The 22,622-nt window shown below is 25.6% G+C and overlaps 3 protein-coding genes across 4 annotated transcripts; 1 reads left to right on the top strand and 2 right to left on the bottom strand.

The window, feature by feature from the left end:
- Positions 1-1,452: 1,452 nt before the first annotated feature.
- On the bottom strand, positions 1,453-2,395 carry LOC135930502 (protein jagunal homolog 1-like). The gene is made up of 2 exons (XM_065467308.1): positions 2,113-2,395; positions 1,453-2,069 (listed from the first exon to the last, which is right to left on the bottom strand). The coding sequence occupies exons 1-2, from the start codon at positions 2,184-2,186 to the stop codon at positions 1,583-1,585; spliced, it is 561 nt and encodes a 186-aa protein (XP_065323380.1). The 5' UTR covers positions 2,187-2,395; the 3' UTR covers positions 1,453-1,582.
- On the top strand, positions 2,247-11,024 carry LOC135930501 (protein DDI1 homolog 2-like). Of its 2 annotated transcripts, none has more exons than XM_065467306.1 (7): positions 2,247-2,558; positions 2,598-2,741; positions 5,256-5,485; positions 5,554-5,721; positions 8,465-8,598; positions 9,652-10,010; positions 10,053-11,024. In XM_065467306.1, the coding sequence occupies exons 1-7, from the start codon at positions 2,456-2,458 to the stop codon at positions 10,163-10,165; spliced, it is 1,251 nt and encodes a 416-aa protein (XP_065323378.1). In that variant the 5' UTR covers positions 2,247-2,455; the 3' UTR covers positions 10,166-11,024. The 2 variants fall into 2 exon arrangements, with proteins under 2 accessions (XP_065323378.1, XP_065323379.1); XM_065467307.1 differs by having other exon boundaries at positions 2,437-2,558; positions 2,608-2,741; positions 10,053-11,022.
- On the bottom strand, positions 10,202-18,671 carry LOC135930503 (small ribosomal subunit protein uS15m-like). Its single transcript, XM_065467309.1, has 6 exons — positions 18,574-18,671; positions 18,454-18,532; positions 18,361-18,409; positions 18,239-18,323; positions 18,142-18,200; positions 10,202-10,675 (listed from the first exon to the last, which is right to left on the bottom strand). Exons 4-6 carry the CDS (start codon positions 18,300-18,302, stop codon positions 10,271-10,273), a joined length of 528 nt encoding a protein of 175 aa, XP_065323381.1. The 5' UTR covers positions 18,303-18,323; positions 18,361-18,409; positions 18,454-18,532; positions 18,574-18,671; the 3' UTR covers positions 10,202-10,270.
- Positions 18,672-22,622: the final 3,951 nt, after the last annotated feature.

Genomic DNA, 22,622 nt, shown 5'->3' with positions numbered 1-22,622 from the left:
ATTATTTTTTTTGAAGAAAAAGAACGCCATTGGTTACTTTTATCTAAAGGCAACGAGTAACTGTAACGCGTTTCTTTTTTTGAGTAACGATAACGCAAAACGTTACTTTATATTTTTCTTAAAAAATATCAATAAAAAGAAAAACATATTTTATTGTATTATAAAATTACTTTTATTTTTTAATTCTTAATATTAATAATTTAAGCCGATTTTTAATTCTATCAACCATATATTTTTTTTAAAATTCTCGTTGTTAATTTATAAGTCGAAATTAATATTCAATCAAAATTCAAAGTAAATATAATGATATTATTAATTAATTTATTTTAAAAGAATACTTACTTCTTCAGATGAAGAAGATTTAACCCTTCCCTGGCCCCAATCTGAATTATATTTTAAAAATTAACGGTACCAAGTCTACACTTTGTAAATGTAAATTATGCCCCAACGCAAATATTTCAACGTCAATGTCAAGTAGCTCAAACTTAAAAAAACATTTGATGGTAAAGAATGAATTAATATTGATTCCTTTATCCAACACACACACTAGAATATTTTCAGATAATGATAAAAAATTTTTTGATCAGGAAATGAATGAAGATCTCTGTGAAGATGATCTTTCAAGCTTTTTTCAAAATAAAGATATTTCCTTAAATATTTTTAATAAATTCCCTGAATTGAAATTTTTGTTTATTAAATATAACACCACTCTCCCATCCTCTGCGCCAATTGAACGTGTGTTTAGCACGGCAAAAGCTGTGTTGAGTACTAAGTGCTCATGTTTATCTGATCAAAATTTTGAAAATCAATTGTTGTTAAAAATAAATAAAAAATTGTTACATAAAGATATATTATTTGTATAATTTTATTCATATTATAATTATATATAAAAATTTTATTATAAAAAGATCTTATCTTATATGTTCTTTTTGTATAGTTTTATTTTATTATATATTGTGGGAAAAAATTTTTTTTTTTGCATTATATATAACATTTAATTTTTTTAAGTAACGAGTAGCCCGTTACTTTTTTGAAAAGTAGGTAACGCGCGTTCCTTTTGTAAAATGTAACGAGTAACGGTGATGCGTTCCATCTTTCAGATGTAATGAGTAACGGTAACGCGTTCTTTTTGTAGTAACGTTTACAGCACTACTAATTAGTCATAATCTAAAAAAATTTAATCTTTCTCATGCCATTTTTATCATTAGTGCGGAATCTTATCCTTGGGTAAATTTTTTAACAATATTTTTCATTTACCTCTTTAGTCATAATTGTGGCTATAAGCTGTGACCAAAAATACTAATAAGGATATGGGAATAGCCTTCAAACAATGATTTCACCTTTTAAACAATTCATTCTAAATTTTAATCAATATTAGTAAATATTTAATTTCATATTAAAAAAACCACAAAATAGTTTGCATTTATCTTTATTATAAAAATACTGCACCAATTACAACAATGTTTTATAAAAAAAAATAATTTGCTAAATGTTCCTGTTCAATGTGTAAACTTTATAATGGATCCCAAAATAAAATCATATATATATATATATTTAAAGCCTCATATTTATATTGTTATATTTAAATAATTTTCTTGTTTGTATTATTTTTCCAAAATTGTAACAATTTGAAAGAAAAATATAAAGAAAATACTATAATTTGTAATGAAAAACTAATAAATATATATAAGATTATAATATTTGGTAAATTAAAAAACCTAGGGCTAATTCTATAATATACATATTTTTTGAAAGAGGGTATGTTTAATATAGCTGTGCCCAATAAAGGTAAAAGACCAAGAGCTGACTGCCCAATGATAAATGACCACAATAAGTATTTGTTATTTCTCGAGAGTGATAATAGTGCAAAAATTGTAGGTACTATTGATAATAAGAATGCATATTCCCAAATTTGAGGATTTGGAATTCTATTTGCATATATTTCTACAATAGGTGGAAAATTTATATCAACATAATCAAGTAATGATTCTATATTTTTTAATAAAATAAATAACCATAACAGGATATGCAAATATAAGCAAGCTTTTAACTTACTCTTATTTAAAACACTGTAAGATAATAAATTGATTATATAAACATAAAATATAAAACCTGGATGTGTATTTTTCTGAAATACGTTCACGATGTCCATAATCAAAACCTGATGAAAAGTTGCTTAAAGTCATCTTTCAGCGTTCTATCGAATTTTAATTTAAAAAAAAAGAAATTTTTTTAGGGCTTGTGTTGGAGCTTATTATATTTTGCCATCTATCAAAATAACATAATTTACAATCCAGATTAAGTTAATCAGGCAACGTCCCCATCACACCTTCTTAATTGTCAGAAATTAAAATTGAAAGTTCAGTTGCTTGTTTTATTATGCGTAAAAAAAATAGAAAAATAAATATTTGACCAATTGACGACAAACCTTTATATTTAAAGTTTGAATCGTAATATGAAAATTACGATAACTAATGATTATGAAAGGTATGTATCTATTCAGTGTAATCAAGATATAACATTTGGGGAATTCAAGATTCTGTGTGGATCGGAAACAGGTATTTTTTCTTTATTGATACTCAAATATTATATTTTAGATATTCAAAGGGATAATGTTTTGTTGATGCATAACAATATTTTACTTGATAATATTAATAATCAAACAAAATTGACTGATAAAGGTATTAAAAATTGTGATCTTATTATTGTGATAGACAGACAAAAAAAATTTCCAAATACAAGTATTTATTCATTTGATCTCCTTTTTTATATATTTTTTCTCCCAATATTAAGAATTGGGAAAGTATCAATGATTATATATAATCTTACTTCTATTTTTGTAAGCTTGTTTTAGAATATCTTATATATTTTCAACCAATACTTTTATAAGTATATATTTTTGATTTCAAAGGATAGTGATACCTTTTTTACACCTATGGTATTTTATTTGATATGCTTTCAATATTAAATCTAAATTATTAGGGTACAAAGAAAATATTAAAAGTTACTAGATCAGAGCACTTATTAGACCAGTCTTTGAAAATTTTATAAAGTTTTCTAGCTAATAATTTTTTGGCCTGGCATCAAAAAATATTGCACAAACTGCCCTGACTAGAAAAATATTTTGCTCAAGTTGCCTAGCCATGATCATATAAATTCCTTTCAGTAATACTAATACTTTGATTTTTACCTGCCATGCCTCTGGTTGATATCATGATAATTTATTTAAAAAAATATAATTACAATTATATATCTCAGGATGTGATATTATATACTATGTAAAATTTGTCAATTTTTTTATTACAAATAATCCTTATTTATTATAAAATATGAAAATAGAAATTATTAAAATTAAAAGAATCACCCATAATGCCATCTAGTTTAATAATTTTGACACATTCTTTTTTAATCGACTAAAATTTTCTTTAATATGGTTTATATATATTTAAATAAAAAATTACTTGGATAATTCAAATCAAATGTTAATTTTTTATTCTTATGAATAGTAAATTACGAATAATATATTATTTGTATTCATTTTTGAATAAGCCCACATGATGCCATTAATGTACTGAGTATGTTATCACATCATCTATGATACAGTTACAAGTCGTCCTTCTTTAAGAGGACTTGGCTTCTATTGAGATCTCTAAATAAATGTTTAGTATCTATTTTTATTTTATTTAAATTTGTCGTCTTTTTTAAAAATAATTTTATTTTTACACATTATTTCAGGAAAAGTATTTTTACAATAAAATAGTAATAAGTTTAGTTTGTCTAATTATTTTTCATCATATTACTTTTCATTAAATTTTTTTACGTATTTTCTCCTCTTCATATACATTTGTGAATTCGATAAAGTTTAGGAAGAAAATAAATCAGTTATTAAAATGTTAAAACAGCAAGAAAAAAATGGTAATTTTTTTTCATATCCATAGATAATAAATTGTTGGCTTTATTTTTTTAATATATATTATAAAAAAACGTTACTATTTGTGATTTTAGATGTCATTTAATCATTAATGCAATTTAGTTTTATTTTTTACCTCGACCCATGATTTTTAAAAAGATATAATAATTCGGCAAATTATTATCCTCTGTTTGGAAAAAAATAAATAATTACTGGAAACATGCCACAAAAACCGCTTTGAAAAAACGTTATGTTTGGAAATGGCACAATAGTAATATTTGAACCAAATAATAATAAAAAAATAAGTAGATGCAGGTATGTAGACATCGTAAGTATTTTGTTCCATAGTTAGTCTGAACCTCTAGAAGGATTGGAATTTTTCCAATGGATGGCAGTTAAACATGCTTGCTCCGAAATAGGCATATTTAGAAAGATTTATAGATTTAGAAAGTTTATAATTCTTTTAATAAATGAAAATGCTTATTTAAATGAGTCAAAATTGTTCGACCAATTTTGCTACCTTATCGTTTATTGCAAATAAAATGAGATGTGTTGATATACAAAACTTCCTCTTCACCAAAAATACAAATATTTCTCTGATATTCTAATCCCTGAACAACTTAGTGAACTGCTAATTATAGCAAATTTCATTTTCGCTGCTTTTCTTTAATCAATCATCAATAGATAAATAAGAGAAATAGATTATCCAAGGAATCTGTAAAAGAAATTATATGCACGCAATGCAATTTTAAATTGTTTTACAAAGATTTTTATAAATTTTTAGAGAAAAGGCTAAATATATTATGAAAAATATCTACATATGAAAAATATGAATTAAAAATTATATGATTTGTAAGTTTTATGAATTTAAAATTTTTTAAACTCATTTTAATACATTATATAAAATATATTTAAAAAAATGTCTCTTTTAAGCAGATTGTAACCCTAATCTATGATCCAAATTGGATCTCTGCAATCGGCGAGTTTTAACCTGAAAGCCACTTCACCAATGTTTTAAAAAATTTTGCCCATTTATTCAAAAAATTTGCTTAACCCGTCCACCCAATTTTTTGACTTTATTTTATTAGTAGGTTTGGTTCTTTATTTATTTTAACCTATTTTTACTTAAACTTATAATATAAAATTTCATTATTATAAAATAAAAATATGATTTTTAAGAAATATGGACTTGTTCTTTTCATTTCGCCTGAAAATTATTTTTATCCACCTCCACCCACTCACACATGCCTATAGTTTGGGTGCGAATAGGCTGCCAAACTAAAAACCCGCCCATTATAGGCCTCTAATCTAAATTGTTTTAGAATTGACCTTTTTTTCTATATAGTTTCAGAAATAGATTTTTCAAACATTCAATTGCCTAAACCCTCAACAAGCTCAAATTACAAAATATCAAATGCTTCAACATCTAAAATTTCTGATCCAAATTTTATTAACCTATTGAAAACACATTTTTTGAATAATCCCAATGAATTAGCTATGTTACAACAAAGAAATCCAGGTATTGTTGAGGCACTATTAAACAATGATTCGAAAAAGTTTAACTCCTTAATACAAGTTAGAAATATTTTTTTAAAAGAAATGCTTATTTTAATTGCATATCTTAATATATATTCAATTTAAAGGAGTTCATGCAACACTTTTCATCTAATGAGCATCAATCCATGATGTATATGAATGAAGATTCCCTAAATCCTGAAATGCAAGAAAAAATAGCTAAATTAATTCATCAAAAGAACATTGACGTGAATATGGAAATTGCTTTAGAACATACTCCTGAGAGCTTTGGAATTGTATGAATATATTAATGATCTATTCTTAGTTTAATTATTTTATTCATGCCAAGAAATGAAGTAGAATTGTGGGAATTTTCTTAAACTCCCAAAATGCTACTGGCAATGTGCTGCCTATTTTAAATTCAGTAGGGTGGGTTAGCGATATCCACTTAAATTTTGAGCCCTGCATTAAACTTCTTTTTTTTAATGTCGGACCCTATTAAAACAGCCTAAAAAATTAACTTACGACCTCTAATTTGAGTCTCAACTTTAAGATTGATGTGATAAATATTATGCTAAGCGTTTTTGGAATATGGGTAATTTAACAACACTAGACCTGATCCAAGAAAACATTTATCCCACCATCCGATCTGACTATTTGTTCAAATCTCTGGTCTGATTTGCAAAAAAAAATCATGGAAAAATTTTGGACTGATAAAAGATACGATTTTTCAAGGAAAGCAAAAAAATTATAATAAGTATCAAAGAAAAATAAAAATTTTGGCGTTTTTACTTAAAAAATATCTTTATTTTCTTTAAGTATTAAGAAATTGATTTACTTCCAGAATTAAGAAGAATATAATTATTTTCCTTCCTTCATTGTTTAATATAAATTTAAAAACTAATCATTAGAAAGAGAATGTAATTTAATTGTTTTGAAGATAATTTAAGAAAGTAAATACTAAATTTTGTGGCAATTTAGTCTAACCTAAATGAAAATTTTAAAAGAAGACTGGTTCTTAACGTCCAACAAATTTGAGTTCCCTCTAATTCAAACTAGATCATCAACGCAGGGCTCTATTTATAGTTAAAATTATCTGTGTATTTCTTAAAAGGTTCCCAAAATATGAGCATTTAAGTCTTAGTCATCTTAAAAATGACCATGGCTTAATTTTATCCATAAAAATATTAACGTTGTTTAATTTATAAAGGCGGTCTTTAACAGACAGTTACCTTATTCTTTCTTTCTCCCAGACAAATATCAAGGTTTAACAAAATCTCCAAATGAACATTTGAAGAATTTTTCAAAATTTTGAGCAAAAAATTATTGTAGACCAAAAAAATTGAAGATCTTTTCGTAAAAAAAATTTTGAGCACGCTCAAAGAAAATTTTTGAGCAAAATAAAAAATGTTTTTTTTGTAAAAAATCTTTTTGAGCATGCTCAAATTTTTTTTTATTCTTTTTAAAAAAGAACATCAAGGGGAAATTCATGGAAGATTTTTTTACAAAACATTTTTTATTTTGCTCATAATTTTTTTTACAAAAAAATCTTCACACTTTTTTTCTTCAAAAGAGCAAGGATCTGAATATCATACCATTACTTACCGACCAGGTCCAATAGGCCCTTTGTATAATAATGCAGATTTTTTAAAAATTTCTATTCCATATTATAAATTATTAATGAAATATTTCAATATAATATAATGAAATAAATAGGAATATCCCATTTGGGCAAAAATACTCTTTAAGGATTTTTACATATCATCACACATATTGATCTTATTTTTTGGGCAGATTGAAGCTTTTTTTAAAATTAAGTATTTTTTACTATCACCTGCACACCTGGGCCGGCAGTAATATCTATTAATGTTATATTTCCTTCATATATTTTTCTTCCTGATTGAATATTATTTAAGAAAATTTCAAAAAAATTGGGAGGTGGTAAATATTTATTACCCATTTTCATACCATATTTTGTAATATTGCTTAATATTAAAATAGATTTAATTAAATATTTTGAGATTTCTCCTGATTTTGCAAGTCTCTAATTGGGATAGAGAATCATCTAAATAATAATTGCATAATATATCTATCATATTAAAATATAGTCAATGACCATCTTCTCAACATTCTCCTTGTATTCAGAGTATAAACGTAGAATATATATTTGGAACTTTTATAAACTTTGAAAATTAGAATTAGATGCCTTATTATTACTAGTTAAATAATATTTACCAAAGTATTAAAAATTTGAGGCTGCTGCGTGCAATAAGCCATGCTGTTAACATAACGCATGTATTTTGAAATGAAATTTTTTGGCACATTTAACGAAATGAAAATTTTAGTTATTTTAAATACTTAATATGTAATTTAATCACATGTGTGCTCTTAAAGCCCCTATCAACAGCCTAGTCACTACCACATATATATTTAGAAGGGGCTAAGCCATTCAATCTAAGTTCTGAGATAGAGCACTTCCTATGAGCCAGTAATGAAAGTTTTCATTTTGGGTAATGTCTCTGGTGGAATCTTTTTACAAAATTTAATGCAGTTATTTTTTGATATATTTAAAAAAAAATAGAAATAATTGAAAATGGAATTAATTGGACCTGGTTGGCAGATTTAGCTATATAAGTAAAACTCACACCCTGATCTGAAATTTAATTTACCCCCGAGTTTCGTCCTATGTTTTTTCAGCAAAAATTTCAGGCACGGGCATAATAAATTGGGCCCATTGATATCAATTAACTTTCTCTTTAAAATTATTTTTATCGTGAATTTTATTAATTTTTTCGTAATTTTTAATGGTTCCACGTCTTTATAGAGAAACCATTATAGAGAAAACAATTATAGAGAAGCATTTATAGAGAATTGTTATAGAGAATGTAGTTTATAGAAAATGTTTTATAGAGAATGTTTTATATAGAGAATAATTTTTTATAGAGAATGGTTTTATAGAGAATTATTTTAAAGAGAATTATTTTATGAACTTGCTCGAATATAATATGTAATTTAATCAATAATTAAAATATTTCATAGGTAAGCATGTTGTACATAAATATCAAAGTAAATGACATACCTATCAAAGCTTTTGTTGACACGGGGGCACAATCTACGCTCATGTCTAAAGAATGTGCAGAACGTTGCAATTTATTGAGATTAGCTGATAAAAGGTTAATGCACCTATTACTTTTAACTTTAATAGTATAGGTTAGTGTTGTTAAAAAGTCCGATTTTATAAACGGTTTGATTAAGGTTGTTGTCTAAATAATATTATGTAAGCCTCGAGATTTGGCAAATAGAGGTCCTACCTTTCTATCATCTATAAGCAAAATCTCCAGGCTTATATAATATTATTTTGGTTAAAATCTTAAATGGGCCTTTATTTAAAAATCGGGTGTTTTAACAAAACTAATATAGGTAGATTGTATTTTTTTTTAACTTAAGTTAAATTTAATATTATATATAGTAAATCCTATATATGGCAAAGCCAGAACTTGCTTAGGATAGGTTCCTTTTTTAATTAAATTAAATGCTTAAATAAATTTATAAATGAAAACCCCCTAAAAGCAGATTTTTTAAAAATTTATTTTTACCTAATAGTGCATTCTTATGGGAAATTTATAAAAATAAATGTTTAATCAAATAGATAAAATTAGTTTTACTCTAAATATCCTAACATATTTAGTCGCACAATCAAAAAGTGATTAAAGGAGCATGTTTATCATATAAACAAAAAACAATATTCAAGCCTATGCACATGCGGAGCACATAATTATTTATCCTAATCATATTAATTTCAATAATTGCCTTGTCCTTGACAAGGAAAACAATTTACTTAGATATCAAAACAATAACCATTTTTACAGGGGAAATGGATACAATATGCCTAGGGAATGGAAGAGCTTATTACTTTATATTTATCATTATTATTATCATCATGAATAGAATTTCATTTTTTTTAAATCTAAATTTTATTTTCCAGAAAATGAAAACTAAAGTTATCGAAACGTTGGATATAATAAATTAATTTTTTCTATATCAAAAATAATTTTTAACCCAGGTTTAGGACATAGCTATAGCGTATTGCTATTATATTAATTAATCTTATTTACAATTCCAAAAGGCACTTTATAAATATTATAAATTCATGTAATTTAGAGGTATATACTTATCACTTTTCGATTGCTTTAAAATAGTTATTAAAATTTATCTATTTAAACAAGATGGGCAGGAATTGCTAAGGGCGTCGGTGTGCAAAATATTATTGGCCGAATTCACCTGACTCAAATGGTCATAGAAAACGCTCACATTGCTTGTTCATTTTCCATCCTTGAAAATCAGCCCATGGACGTCCTCTTAGGCTTGGACATTTTAAGGAGATACCAATGTGTCATAGATCTCAAAGATAGCTTACTTAAAATAACTACCTACGGGGTTAGTACACCATTTTTGGCTGAAAGTGAGCTCCCGCTGTTTGCTCAGCATTTAGACTTAGATGATGGTGGTATTTGTGTCGGAGACATTAAACAAGGAGCGCTTAAATTGGATAAAATGGCCGTAAATAGGTTGCCTAGTGAAAATGGTTAATAATTTTCCTTTTAATTTTTTTTCATGAATATTTTAGCTATTAAATCATTGACAGATATGGGATTCTCAAGGGAAATAGTCATTAAGGAACTGAAAAAATGTGATGGAGATATTGATCAAGCTGCTAATAATTTGTCAAAATTTTTATGATTATAATTTATATAACATTATATATTTTAATGATAATATAATTTTGGACCATATTAAAACATTCGACACAATTTCTTAACAATGCATTTTTGAGAATCATAATTATCAAGATAAGGATATTGTTTTGATTATTTTAGTTTTTTCCTCTCTTCCCATTTTATCCCTTAAAACGTTAAAATCAACCACATCTAAATTTTCGAGTTCTTGTTCCACTTTCTCCAGCTCGTTCAAAATACGGTTTTTTCTTTCAAAAAATTCAGATCTCTTCGACTCTAACTCTTGTTTGTATCCTTGCATCTTGTCGTGTATAATGTCCCGAGCTCTTTCGTTAGCCTCTCTTATAGCCTTGTTGAAATAAGTTTCTCGTGGAGGGTAAACCGTTTTTTGCCAAGTTATGCCTAAGGTGGCGCAAGTGTTTTGGTAACTTTCAAAATTCGTTTTACGCAAATGAGTTAACATGTCTCGACGAGTACCGATTTTTAAGTGGGTTTTCCAACGACAGTATTTGTCCTATATAATGGTTGAGAGAAAATTAAATTATATTTATGGATAATATATTTAATTAGATGTTAATGTACGACTATGATATAATTTTGATAGGTTTTTTCATCAATATCTAAATATATTTTATAAGCTAACCGAGCTGTAAGAAATAAGTAGAAAGAATATAAAAAGGGAGGTTATTTGGATTTTAAATTTGAATTAGTGATCTGCATGAGGCCTATGTTTTTAAGCCCCGATCCCAAATAAAATATTTTTTATTCGCCTCAAAAAGCCTTACCCAAAATAAAAATTATTTGTTGCCCTGCCCGAATTTATATAAATATAGAAAAATTTAACTTTTTTTTATTGTAAAAAAATATTAGTGCCTTGTTTCTTGCAAAAATTATAAAATCTTATTTGACAAAATGTAATGATATCATATTGAAGATATAAACAAGACCGAGCACGGAATTTTTAATAAAAATTAGTTATGACACAACCCGAACTGAAATTATTTTTTTAAAATAGACGACCGTGATTTGGTCATCTTGATTTTGAATATTAAGTTAAAATTCTTATGATTTATAATTTTTATGCTTATTATAAAAAAAAATGTTAAATAGACAGATTATTTTAAATATAGTTGCAATGGCTTAAAAAGAAATAAAAAAGGTGATTTCATATTTATTAATTATCAATTAAAAACAGTGCCAACTGCCAATGTACCATGTTTCAATATATAATGGAGTTAGATCTAAAAACTAGATAATGGATAGGAAAAAATCAATAGTCAAAAACTTTTATTTCAAATTTAAATATTTAAAAATAAACATTCACATTTTTAAAACATTGCAATAAAATTTTCGCGCCAAAAATATTTCATAATAAAATAAAATGGTAACTTATTGAAATTCGGGGAAATTTTTAATATTTTTTTTAAATAATAAATATGCGATAGTCATGATGGTGGAGATTTTTTAATGTGATAATAATTCAAAGTTTTAAGAATTACATACTTTTTTCGGGGTAAATTAAATATTGATAAATCTTAAAATTTAAAAATTTTCAAGTATAACTAAAAATCTTAATGAAAATGGATATGATCATTACTCAGTCAATCATTGTAGGAAAAATATTAGGGCTGTGCCGATGCACATATTTTTCACCGATCCGATATTTATACTGATTTAATCACCCCCGTTTGAACCAAATGTAAATATGAAATCAATATTTTTATGCAAAAATTTTTTTTATTTCTACAATTAAGACTATAATAAAAAAATATATATTTAATAATATATCCATTTTATGTTGGTATGAATTATAAAATTGTAATATTTAATATATAAAATTATAATATATTAGATTTTTTTAATAAATATGAGAGCCTCCAGATTTTCTGGGAATAAGCTTCTACGATATGGACTATCTATATCTTCTACCGTACTGAAGGCAGACTCAGATAATTCCGCAGATAACGCATTTTGCAAAATTATCTTTGTCTTTGGTAAAATATATCCATAATTCAGATATATAAATAAAAAAATTGGTGTTATTTAAAAAGAGTTAAAATAAATAAAACTGTGGGTGTTCCTTTCTATTTTTATAAAAAAAAAACTTTTAAAATACTATAAATCTATTTTAAAAAATAAATAAAATTTAAAAAAATTATTTAGAAAATATAATGTAAAATAAATATAAATAACATTAATTAAAATAACAAAAAAAAGAAAAGTAAAAAGATCGGATCGGGTTTTTACAGATATCGGCCCGATCCGATATTTAATATCAGCACAGCCTTAAAAAATATTAACCCAAATGATATATCGACCTATATTTAACATATTGAGCGTTTATGGAGAGATCTTGAGGCAAGTATTCCCAGAAATGGAAGAAAATCTTCCTCTTATTTATATACAGTATAGTGATGATCAGATTTATAAAAAAAACAAAAAAATTGAGCAGACTCAGCGAGCCGACTTCATGCGTCGACTACACAAGCCAACTAAGAGAGCCTACTACACAAGCCAACTAAGAGAGCCTACTACACGAGCCGATCAATGCGGCTCATTTAGTCGACTCGGCTTAGCCATTTCTAATTGTAACATCCCTTTCTACAAGTATTAATAAAACTTGTAGAAATTAAAATACAAGACCAAGCTTTAAAAAGTATTTTGGATCTCAAATAAAGAAGATTGGTAGTACAGGCAATATTCCTGTTAAGCGGCTCTTATCTAGTGTTGTCAAATGGTCCGATTTGGGTAGATTTTTAAAAAGGGTTTGATAAGATTTTAGTCAAAATAATATTATGTAAACCTCGAGATTTGACAAAATATATATCCAAACCTTTCTGCCATCTATGAGCAAATTCTCTAGAGTAAAATCTTAATCGGGCTGTTTTTAAAAGTAGACCCAAATCTGGGTTTAACAACAATACTCCTATGTCTTTAGAAAAAAGGTATATTTCAACATCTAAATCATCCACAGCCAAGCTGGGAACACATCTTTGTAAGATTATTTTTTACCTAACTTGTCTTAAATAGTATAATTGTACTAGTTAGATATACATATAACAAGATTTTTGTAGCAAAATATTATATTGAACCATCAATTACATTAAACTAACTTAATAATTAAAATGAGTTTGTCAACCTTCCTGCCATTGAATATGTTCTTGTTATACGTTAAATTTAGTAGAAACTCAAGATGCCAACAAGATCTTTTTAAAGAAATCATTATTAAGAAACCATTGCCATATCAAAAAGCCAACCTCTGTGGAATTTACAAAATAAGTCCAGGCAATCATCTGAACTAATTAAAAAGAGATTAAATTATCAATTTTTAAATATAATGTTATCCTTACAGTAAATGATCTCTTAGAACATATGCTGAGTCTAGGGGGCTTAGATAGAAATTTAAAATAGACTATTGTTAAAGATAAATAAAAAATTTACTTAGCCTGATTTTTATAAAAATAAATCAGTGCTAATATGAATATTCTATATTTTATTTTGGTGCAAAGATATTCCATGCTCCGGATTTTATTTCAGTAGAATTATATTTTATATAAATAAATGGTATCATATTATAGTTATCAAAAAATCAATTTTTGCGCCAAAATTTTAATTCATAATTCTGGTTATTAAATCTTGCTAAAAATATAAGTAATAATTTTATTAATATATATTAATATTTTTATTTAAAAATTATCATCTTTTTAATCATTTTAGGTGCTGGATTTTAAGCTAAATGCCATTTTGCATCAGTGGTAATTTCTTATGTACTAAAATATTTTTATCAATAAATGGAAATTTTAGGTAAGTTATTTAGGGTTATCGAAACGGCGAGGGTGGGTTTAATTAGATCAGATTACATTTTGGTAATAGCGTCGGCCTAGAATTGGAGTGCTCCACTTACGCAAATGTTTAAAATAAGAAAATCAACAGTAAAGTTTAAAACCAAATAGGGGAAAAGCTTATTGATCAATTTTGACAGAGCTATACTTTGACAAAAATTAATATTATATAATCTAGTTTTTATTTTTATAATATATTGGGAATAAATAAGTTATTATCCACTTCTAATTCAAAAATTTTGAAAATATCGAGTGGAGCACTCCAATTCTAGAACGACAAGTTATCTATATTGATTATCTAATATCAATTAGTGAGTTTTTTTGGGGTTCTAATTTGATATTTTATATAATTATTAACATGTAATATGAGCTTTTTATATCAATATGCATTTAGATGACTACACTTATCTCTGAGGGTTATATATCTGAGGCTGAAATAGAAAGTTGAGACGAAGAAGACAATTATTATCCTTTGCTGATAGATGGTTTACTGACATCATCTTATATTATTAATGAACTAGGTCTAGAATTGGAGGATATAATTGAAGATACTTCTATAACTAAAATAAAAGACAACTCTCTTTAGGTCTAAAAAAGACATCGGAAACATGAATACAGATTTTATCCCAATGTTGAAAATTCCTGAACAGGATTCAACTCCTCTTACCTATTTTCGTAAATTTTTGGGCAACAATATAATTAGGAATTTTGTATTGAAAATAACTATTTATTCCTTCCAATGGTGTGGTAAATCTATAAATAAAGATAGGTAGAAATTGAAAATTTTATTGGGATACACATATATAGTAGCTTAGTTAAGATACCTTCTATACGACAGTAATGTTCAGTTGAAACAACTATTCCACAAGTATCATAAACTATGTCCCGCAATTGTTTCTATTCAAAAATTTTCCATATTAATAACAAAGACATGGTAAATAGGGAAGATAAAGGATAAAACAAATTATTAAAAATTCAACTTGAAGAGAAGCTAGCTGTAGACAAATTTATAATTTCCTTCAAGGGATGTTCTAAATTAAGGCAATACATTAAATCAAAGCCTTATAAATGGGGTATAAAAATGTTTGCTTTATGTGGCTCTTCCAGGTTTATATCTGATTTTGAAATATACCAGGGAAAGTGTACTCATGTGATAAAATCATGTTTATATTAGTAGGAATATCATTCTTCATGTCAGAAATTATACCTTCAAAAAAACCACAAATTATATATGTCTCTTCATAGATAATCAATTCTTAAAATAGAGATATTTGGTATCGAAAATAATTCCATTACTAGTATACAGGGTTGGGCAAATTTTCAGAAAATTGTATTCGGATACAGATACTTTATAAAATTTTGTATTTAAGATACAAGATACTTTAGAAAAATTTCATTAAGATATAAGATACAAGATACTTGTATTTTTTTTAAAAAAAGTATCTAAGATACAAGATACTTTTTTAAAAAACTTTAATAGTCAAAATCAAAATGTATAAAGCTTTATTTTCTTATCTATAATATAAATTTATAAAAAAATATTTAAAGTAGAAAATAACAAATTTATTATAAAAGATAATGCGATATTCCATTTAATAATTATATAATTAGTAAATAATAATAAATCAGCATTATTTTTTAATATTATTAATTTTTCAAATGATTTATCGTCCAATCTTTGACGATTTGGTCTATTAACCATATTAGCAAAGCTAAATAATCTTTCAACGGGGGCTGAGGAGGGTAATATTGTGTTATATTTAATAAATATCTTTTATATATTTATAATTATTTAACATATTTATACTCCGCCTGTCATCTTTCATATAATTTAGGACCTCTATTTCAATATAATTTATTGAATTATTAGAATTAAATGTGGTACTTTTAAGGCAAAAGTAATGAAGGTATTTTTTTTCTTTTTCACCATTAATCCAACGATTTTTAAAATAGGGATGAGAAATAGTTGCCAAAAATGCACTTTTAAAATTGTTATCAAAATCATATATATTTTTAAAACTTTTATTTAAATAATTTTCTATGGCAATAGCTAATGGTTTGCAAAATTGTAGAATGGTTTGAATTAAATTTTTAATTTTTTTTTAACGACTTACAAAATTGGAGCTGATTCTCCATAATAGCAGTTGATTTCACTCTGTATTTTGTCAATCGCTATAGCCAATGGGGCCATTATATTGCAATATTCTTCTAAATATTGAATTTCAATATCTCTTAATTTAGGAAATTCTAATTTTTGACATAATTTAGGAAGTTCGCTTTTAAATTTTAATAAACTATGAAGACTATCATACAAACTATTCCATCTAGAAAACTGCTTTGATAAGTTCTGCAGTTTTAGGCCTATTATTTGCATTTCATAGCTTAGTACATTTAGCTATTGCAGGATGATGAATTTTAGAAATGTTAGGAGAATCCTTAATAACTCTCTCGACATCTGTTGTGGCAATTAGACTTATCGTATGGCACAAACAACGAATGTGTTGAGGCAATGTTATTGAGGCTTCTTTAGACCCTTAAATAAACAAATAAATAATTTTATTTGAATAAAAAATTTTACTAAATTTACAATATCATAATAAATTTTAAAGAAGTATTAAATAATACTTTCAATGATTTCGAATTCTATACATTCATCATCATTGAAGTAAAAGTCATTCTCTACAGCTTTCATAGAATATCCAAACTCCTTGAAAGCTTTCTTAAAGTTAGAGCCATTATCTGTAACAGTTGCTATAACTTTTTCGTCAATACCAAAGTCACGATGAATTTCTTTAATATGATCATCTTGAAGTACTTCAAAAAATTTGCCATTAAGTATGCTTAGTTTAAATTTATTGTTATAATTTTTGGTTGAAGAATCATCTGAAGACGAAGTATTATTCTATTTTCTTCTTCATAATTTTAAAATAGACAGATATAAAACGATTCAAATATGGTAGTTCTAATTGTAAGCAAATTGCTATATGACGACCAACGTCATATATCAAAAATTATCTTAAAATATCTATATTTTGATTAAATTTTTTATTTAAATCTTAAAACAATATAATTTTAAATTTTAATACTATTTAAATTAACCAATATATATTTTTTTTAAAGTATCTGTATCTTTTTGAATACAAAGTTGGTTAAGATACAAATACTTTTAAATAATATGTATCTTAGATACTGGATACAAGATACTTTCCAACATTTTAAAAAATATCCGCGATACTGCCCAATCCTGCTAGTATATACAACTTTACAATCAAATAAAGCAATGTTCTGTTTCAGATAGTCTTTGTAAATGTAGAAATACCCACAATAATATATAATTTATGACATATTTAAATCACAGATAGCAAAAGAGTTAATGCTAGTGGGAAAGGATAATAACTAAAGATCTTCCAGCATAGTTGTAAAAAGAAGAAAAGCCATCTATAAGGCACCCATATCAAATATGACCAAATAGGTCATTTCCATTCCCAAGCAGAGGTGCAAATATTGTGTAGAAGAATATTCAAGTTATTTGCAAAAAATGTAATACTATTTATGTTTAAATAATAAACTAAATTGTTTGTCATTTCATATGAAATAATATATTTTTTAAATGAACTTGCATTTTGCCCATTGATGACAATTGAATATCTTTTGTTAGAAATAATTAAATAATTTTTTTGATTAAAATGTGTTATTTGTATCTATAATTAATATCCCTTAAAAAAAAAATTACCAATGAGGGAAAAAAAGTAGGACACAAAAGGGTTAAAATACCATTGATTAAAATAAATCGTAAATATTTTAATATTAAATAAAAAAAAATGATGCATTATATAAATGATTTAGAAAGTAAATTGTGATGTAATTACTTTAAAAATATAACTAGTTACAGTGTTATATTTTTCCAAGCATAACTAGTTAGTAGTGAGTTATATTTCAAAAGTAACTTTTAACAACACTACTCTAGCTGTTACCATTCAATACCAGAAATAACATGTTTTTCAAATTTAATAGATTAATTTTAGCCAAATCATAGATCTTTAATCTTGTAAGCTATCATTAGTCATTTTATAAAAATAATTAATCAAATTGTCAGCTTAATAATTAGTCAAATGTCAGTTTATAAAATTAAATTTACATAAGGTAATTTTTCCATATGTTGCATAGCTCTTCTGATCTTTGCAGTTAAAATTGCAACTTTATAAAATTTAGGATTCATTAAAATAATATATAACTTTGAACTTCTAAAGAATTATAATCATTATGATGCCTTTGAACTTTTGATATGGTTTCATCCATGTATATTTTAAATTTATCTCTCTATTATTATAAATTAAAATTATATTTAAAAAAATACCTCTTTTCCATATTCAATTGAGAGTATTTTTTTAACAATATTGTTAACACTATTTAAAAAAATAATAAAAAATATTTTTTAAAGATATAAAACTCTTTAATATTTTGACTATCTAAATAAGGTTTTCGAATAGTAGAATTATCAACATGATCAATCTGTAATTTTGATTCATCTAATATAAATAAAATGTTATTTATAGAATAAGTATATGACTTATTAGCTTCCATTGGGGCAAATCTGGTTTAATAAAACGATATACCTTGGCATGCCAATTCGTCGTGTGAATATTAGATTTTAGTAAAAATGTTAGCATAAATAGAAAATAAGTAAATGGGCACTTATAGTTTTGTCAATCATAATTTTTTTTAAAAAAGACAATAAAAAAATTAAACGCTTTGTCAAGATTTTTTTTAAAAGAAAGGGAGGAGGGTTAGATTTTTATACTTTTTTTTAAAAAAAATTTGAATTATATTATTTTTGAATTTTCTTTCTGAAAACAATTGCAGGGGTGATTCCGACCCCCTATACTCACCTCTTATTGGGGAGAGGGAAAAGGAGTAGGTAATTATCAACGCAATATTGACATTTGAAAAAAATAATAAATTGGGCTGTTAGGGTAGGGAAAGGGTAAGGGGGGAGTGTTGATTTGGCTTTCCCATATCTTCATGCTTATTTTGATGGAGTTAATTTTGTAGTAGGGAAAAATTTTAGAGAAGGCAGGGATAAAATCAGTGGCGTCTCTAGGGGGGGTGAAAGCGCGCAGGGGCTCGAGCCCCTTGAAAAATTTGAATAGCCCCCTGAAGCAAAAATTTTTTTTTAATGGAATCTTAACCCCTTGAACTAAAAATAATATTTTTTGATTGTCCCCTGAAAGATTTCTTTTATAATACTATTAAGTAAAATATAGATTTAATTTTATTATTTAAAAATTATTAAGACTGTCTAAATTTTTATATTAATAATATTTTAAATATTAGATTAGATTAGATTAATTAATACACATAAATTAAATTTTCATTATTCAGCTTGCAATCAAATTCTGTATTAAAAATAGAATATCAATATCACTCAGTATTAATTTAGCATTAACAGTTGAGGCTTAATTGACTATTATTATTAAAATAATTATATAACCTTAATTAAATAAATATAATCATTTATTAATTGAAAACTAACAAATTTAATATTGTAATTAGCCGAGTTCAAAATGGCTAATCAACTGTATATTTATTTTTAAATTAAATTATCATGCCTAATCCTAAAAATATTTTCAAGGTCCAAATAAGTATAATAGATTTCTTTATTTAAGGTAAGTTGTTGCGTTATTATAATTATATATTTTTGTAATCTAATTTTATTTTTATATTACATTTTATGAATTCAAATTTATCTTTTCAACTTAACTTTTTATTTTTGTAATTCAACTTATATTACTTATTATTTTGCGTAACCTTATTTATATAACTTTCGGTTTAACTTTACTTTTTTTTATATTATTTTATTTTTTATATTCTAATTTATATTTTATAAAACGTATAAATACCTTAAGAAAAGAAAAAGAAATTAGTCAATAAAGTTAATAAAATATATTTTTACTGACTCGAACCTCGCGCAATATCGTCACCAACCATATTCTTTGCATGGTGCCCTTTTGGGTGGTGGACTAGAAAAAGATGACTACCTAATCTGCTGAGATGACCATCTAATCTATGACGATTGCTTAATCCATTGAGATGACTCTATTTATATGACTACCTATTGTGATGATTGCTTAATCCATTGAGATGACTCTATTTAGACTACCTATTGTGACGATTGTTTAATCCATTGAGATGACTCTATTTATATGACTACCTATTGTGTTGATTGCTTAACCTATGGAGATGACTACCTATTATGACTCTACCTTGTGCTTAACCTATGGAGATGACTACCTATTATGACTCTACCTTGTGCTTAACCTATGGAGATGACTACCTATTATGACTACCTTATCTATTGTGATGTTATGACTACCTTATCTATTGTGACTACCTAAACTACTGAGATGACCAAGAATCAAACCTTAGTACGTTCTTTCATGCAAAAAGCTTCTTTCTTTATGGTGTCCCGGCTCTGGATGTTGGACTGGAATATAATAGCCAGCACCTAACCTAATGTGACAACCTAGGAAGAACTGATATGGAAGTTGAATGATAGATAGGTTATGAATTCTATTTTGTGAGACCAATGATGGTTACTTATTATTCTAATCCACGTAAGAAGTATTATAAATTAAAATTTTATGCCAGGATAAAGGCAAATTTTTAAAATTACTAAAATGTAAAATCATAATGGATAATATTGATATTTTTTGATTTCTTGAATGATGACCAATTGTTGTAAATTAACATAAACCTAAAGATGAATTCTTAAATATAATTAAAAATATTAAAAATCCTAAAACTTAATTTTAAATATGTTAAAATGTAATTTTTAAATCACATGATTGATTCAAATAACCCTTATAAGTAATACATAAAAAGTTTTTGAAAATAAAAGCTTTGAAGACAAAAAAAAAAAACATTCATTTTAGAAAAATATATTTAAATTATGTGGTGAATTTTCAAAACTATCTTATGAAGAATTTTTTTTTGAATTAAAATTAGGGTGTTAAATTTAAATTTTTTATTTAAAGAGAGGGAAATGTGAATAATATTTTATTTGCATATTTTAACCTCGGAGATTGAAAATAAATAAAAATAAATAAATTAAATATTAAAACGCTACTAATTAAATATTGAAACGCTAAAAAATGTAAAACGCAAAAAATGTAAAACGCTAAAAGTATAAAACGCTATGATTAACTTAACACCTAAAAAATAATATAATAATCATTTATCATTCCTTATTTTGGATTTTATTCCTTATTCCTTAAATTATCATTCCTTATTACATATTTTATTGTTTCGAAATTCAAAATGTTATTCGTGCATATTCATATATTTGATTTGATCAACTATTCCAAATTATATATTCCGATTTATTCCAAATTCCAATATTCGACTGGATTAATTATGAAATATGAGAAATACGATAAGGATATCAAGCTAACGATAACGTTCAACGATTTCATCAAACCTACGAGAACATTTGAGACTTATGCGCTAACCAAGAAGAAACCGAATACAATCGAAACGGGAAAAACTTCTAGAACAACAAACTCTCTATGACTTCTCCGATGAAATTATCAGAAGAGGGAGAATGTTGCGTTATTATAATTATATATTTTTGTAATCTAATTTTATTTTTATATTACAATTTTATGAATTCAAATTTATCTTTTCAACTTAACTTTTTATTTTTGTAATTCAACTTATATTACTTATTATTTTGCGTAACCTTATTTATATAACTTTCGGTTTAACTTTACTTTTTTTTATATTATTTTATTTTTTATATTCTAATTTATATTTTATAAAACGTATAAATACCTTAAGAAAAGAAAAAGAAATTAGTCAATAAAGTTAATAAAATATATTTTTACTGACTCGAACCTCGCACCATATCGTCACCACCCATATTCTTTGCATAAGTAAATAGACATATAGTTTATAATCCTCTATTATATACAGTGCATAAGCGTAGCCGGGGGGGGGGGGGTCTATTATATACAGTGCATAGGCGTAGCTTGGGAAGGGGGGGGGGCAAGGGAACCCCCCCCCCCCCACACCCATTCAAAAATTTATCACTTTTTGTGAAAATCATTTTAAGCTAATAAAAAATATCCCCCTTAGTCCTCCTCCGTTTCCCTGACCCCAAAAATGATATCTTAAACAATAATTTGAAAGAAAGAAAGTAAAAGTTGATATTTTTTTAAAAACTGTTCAACATAATTTATACATTTTGGAAAAAAGCATTTATATATAATAATAGTTAACCAAAATTGTTTTTTAAGAAATGGAATATAAGCCAAAGATAAGTCATAAGACAAAGGTGAAATGTATTATAATTATTAATAATAGATCCATAAAAATACTAAATAATATAATATATCAAATACGATTTTTTATAAAGTGAGTAATTTTAATTTATTTATCTTAATAAAAGTAAAATAAATTATAAAACAATTGATAAAATTAAATCATAAATTAAATAAAGAAATTAAATCACAATACAAACAGTGGCATATTATATGTCGTAGATTTACAGTATATTTAATTTTATCCATTATCATATGACAATCAAGTAATTTTAACCAATATAGCGAATTATATATTTTA

The sequence above is a fragment of the Gordionus sp. m RMFG-2023 genome, chromosome 5 (assembly GCF_954871325.1).
Source record: "Gordionus sp. m RMFG-2023 chromosome 5, tfGorSpeb1-WG-v2, whole genome shotgun sequence".
Lineage (NCBI taxonomy): Eukaryota > Metazoa > Nematomorpha > Gordioida > Chordodea > Parachordodidae > Gordionus > Gordionus sp. m RMFG-2023.
The sequence above is the reverse complement of the archived record's forward strand: the minus strand, read 5'-3'. Positions and strand labels throughout refer to the sequence as shown.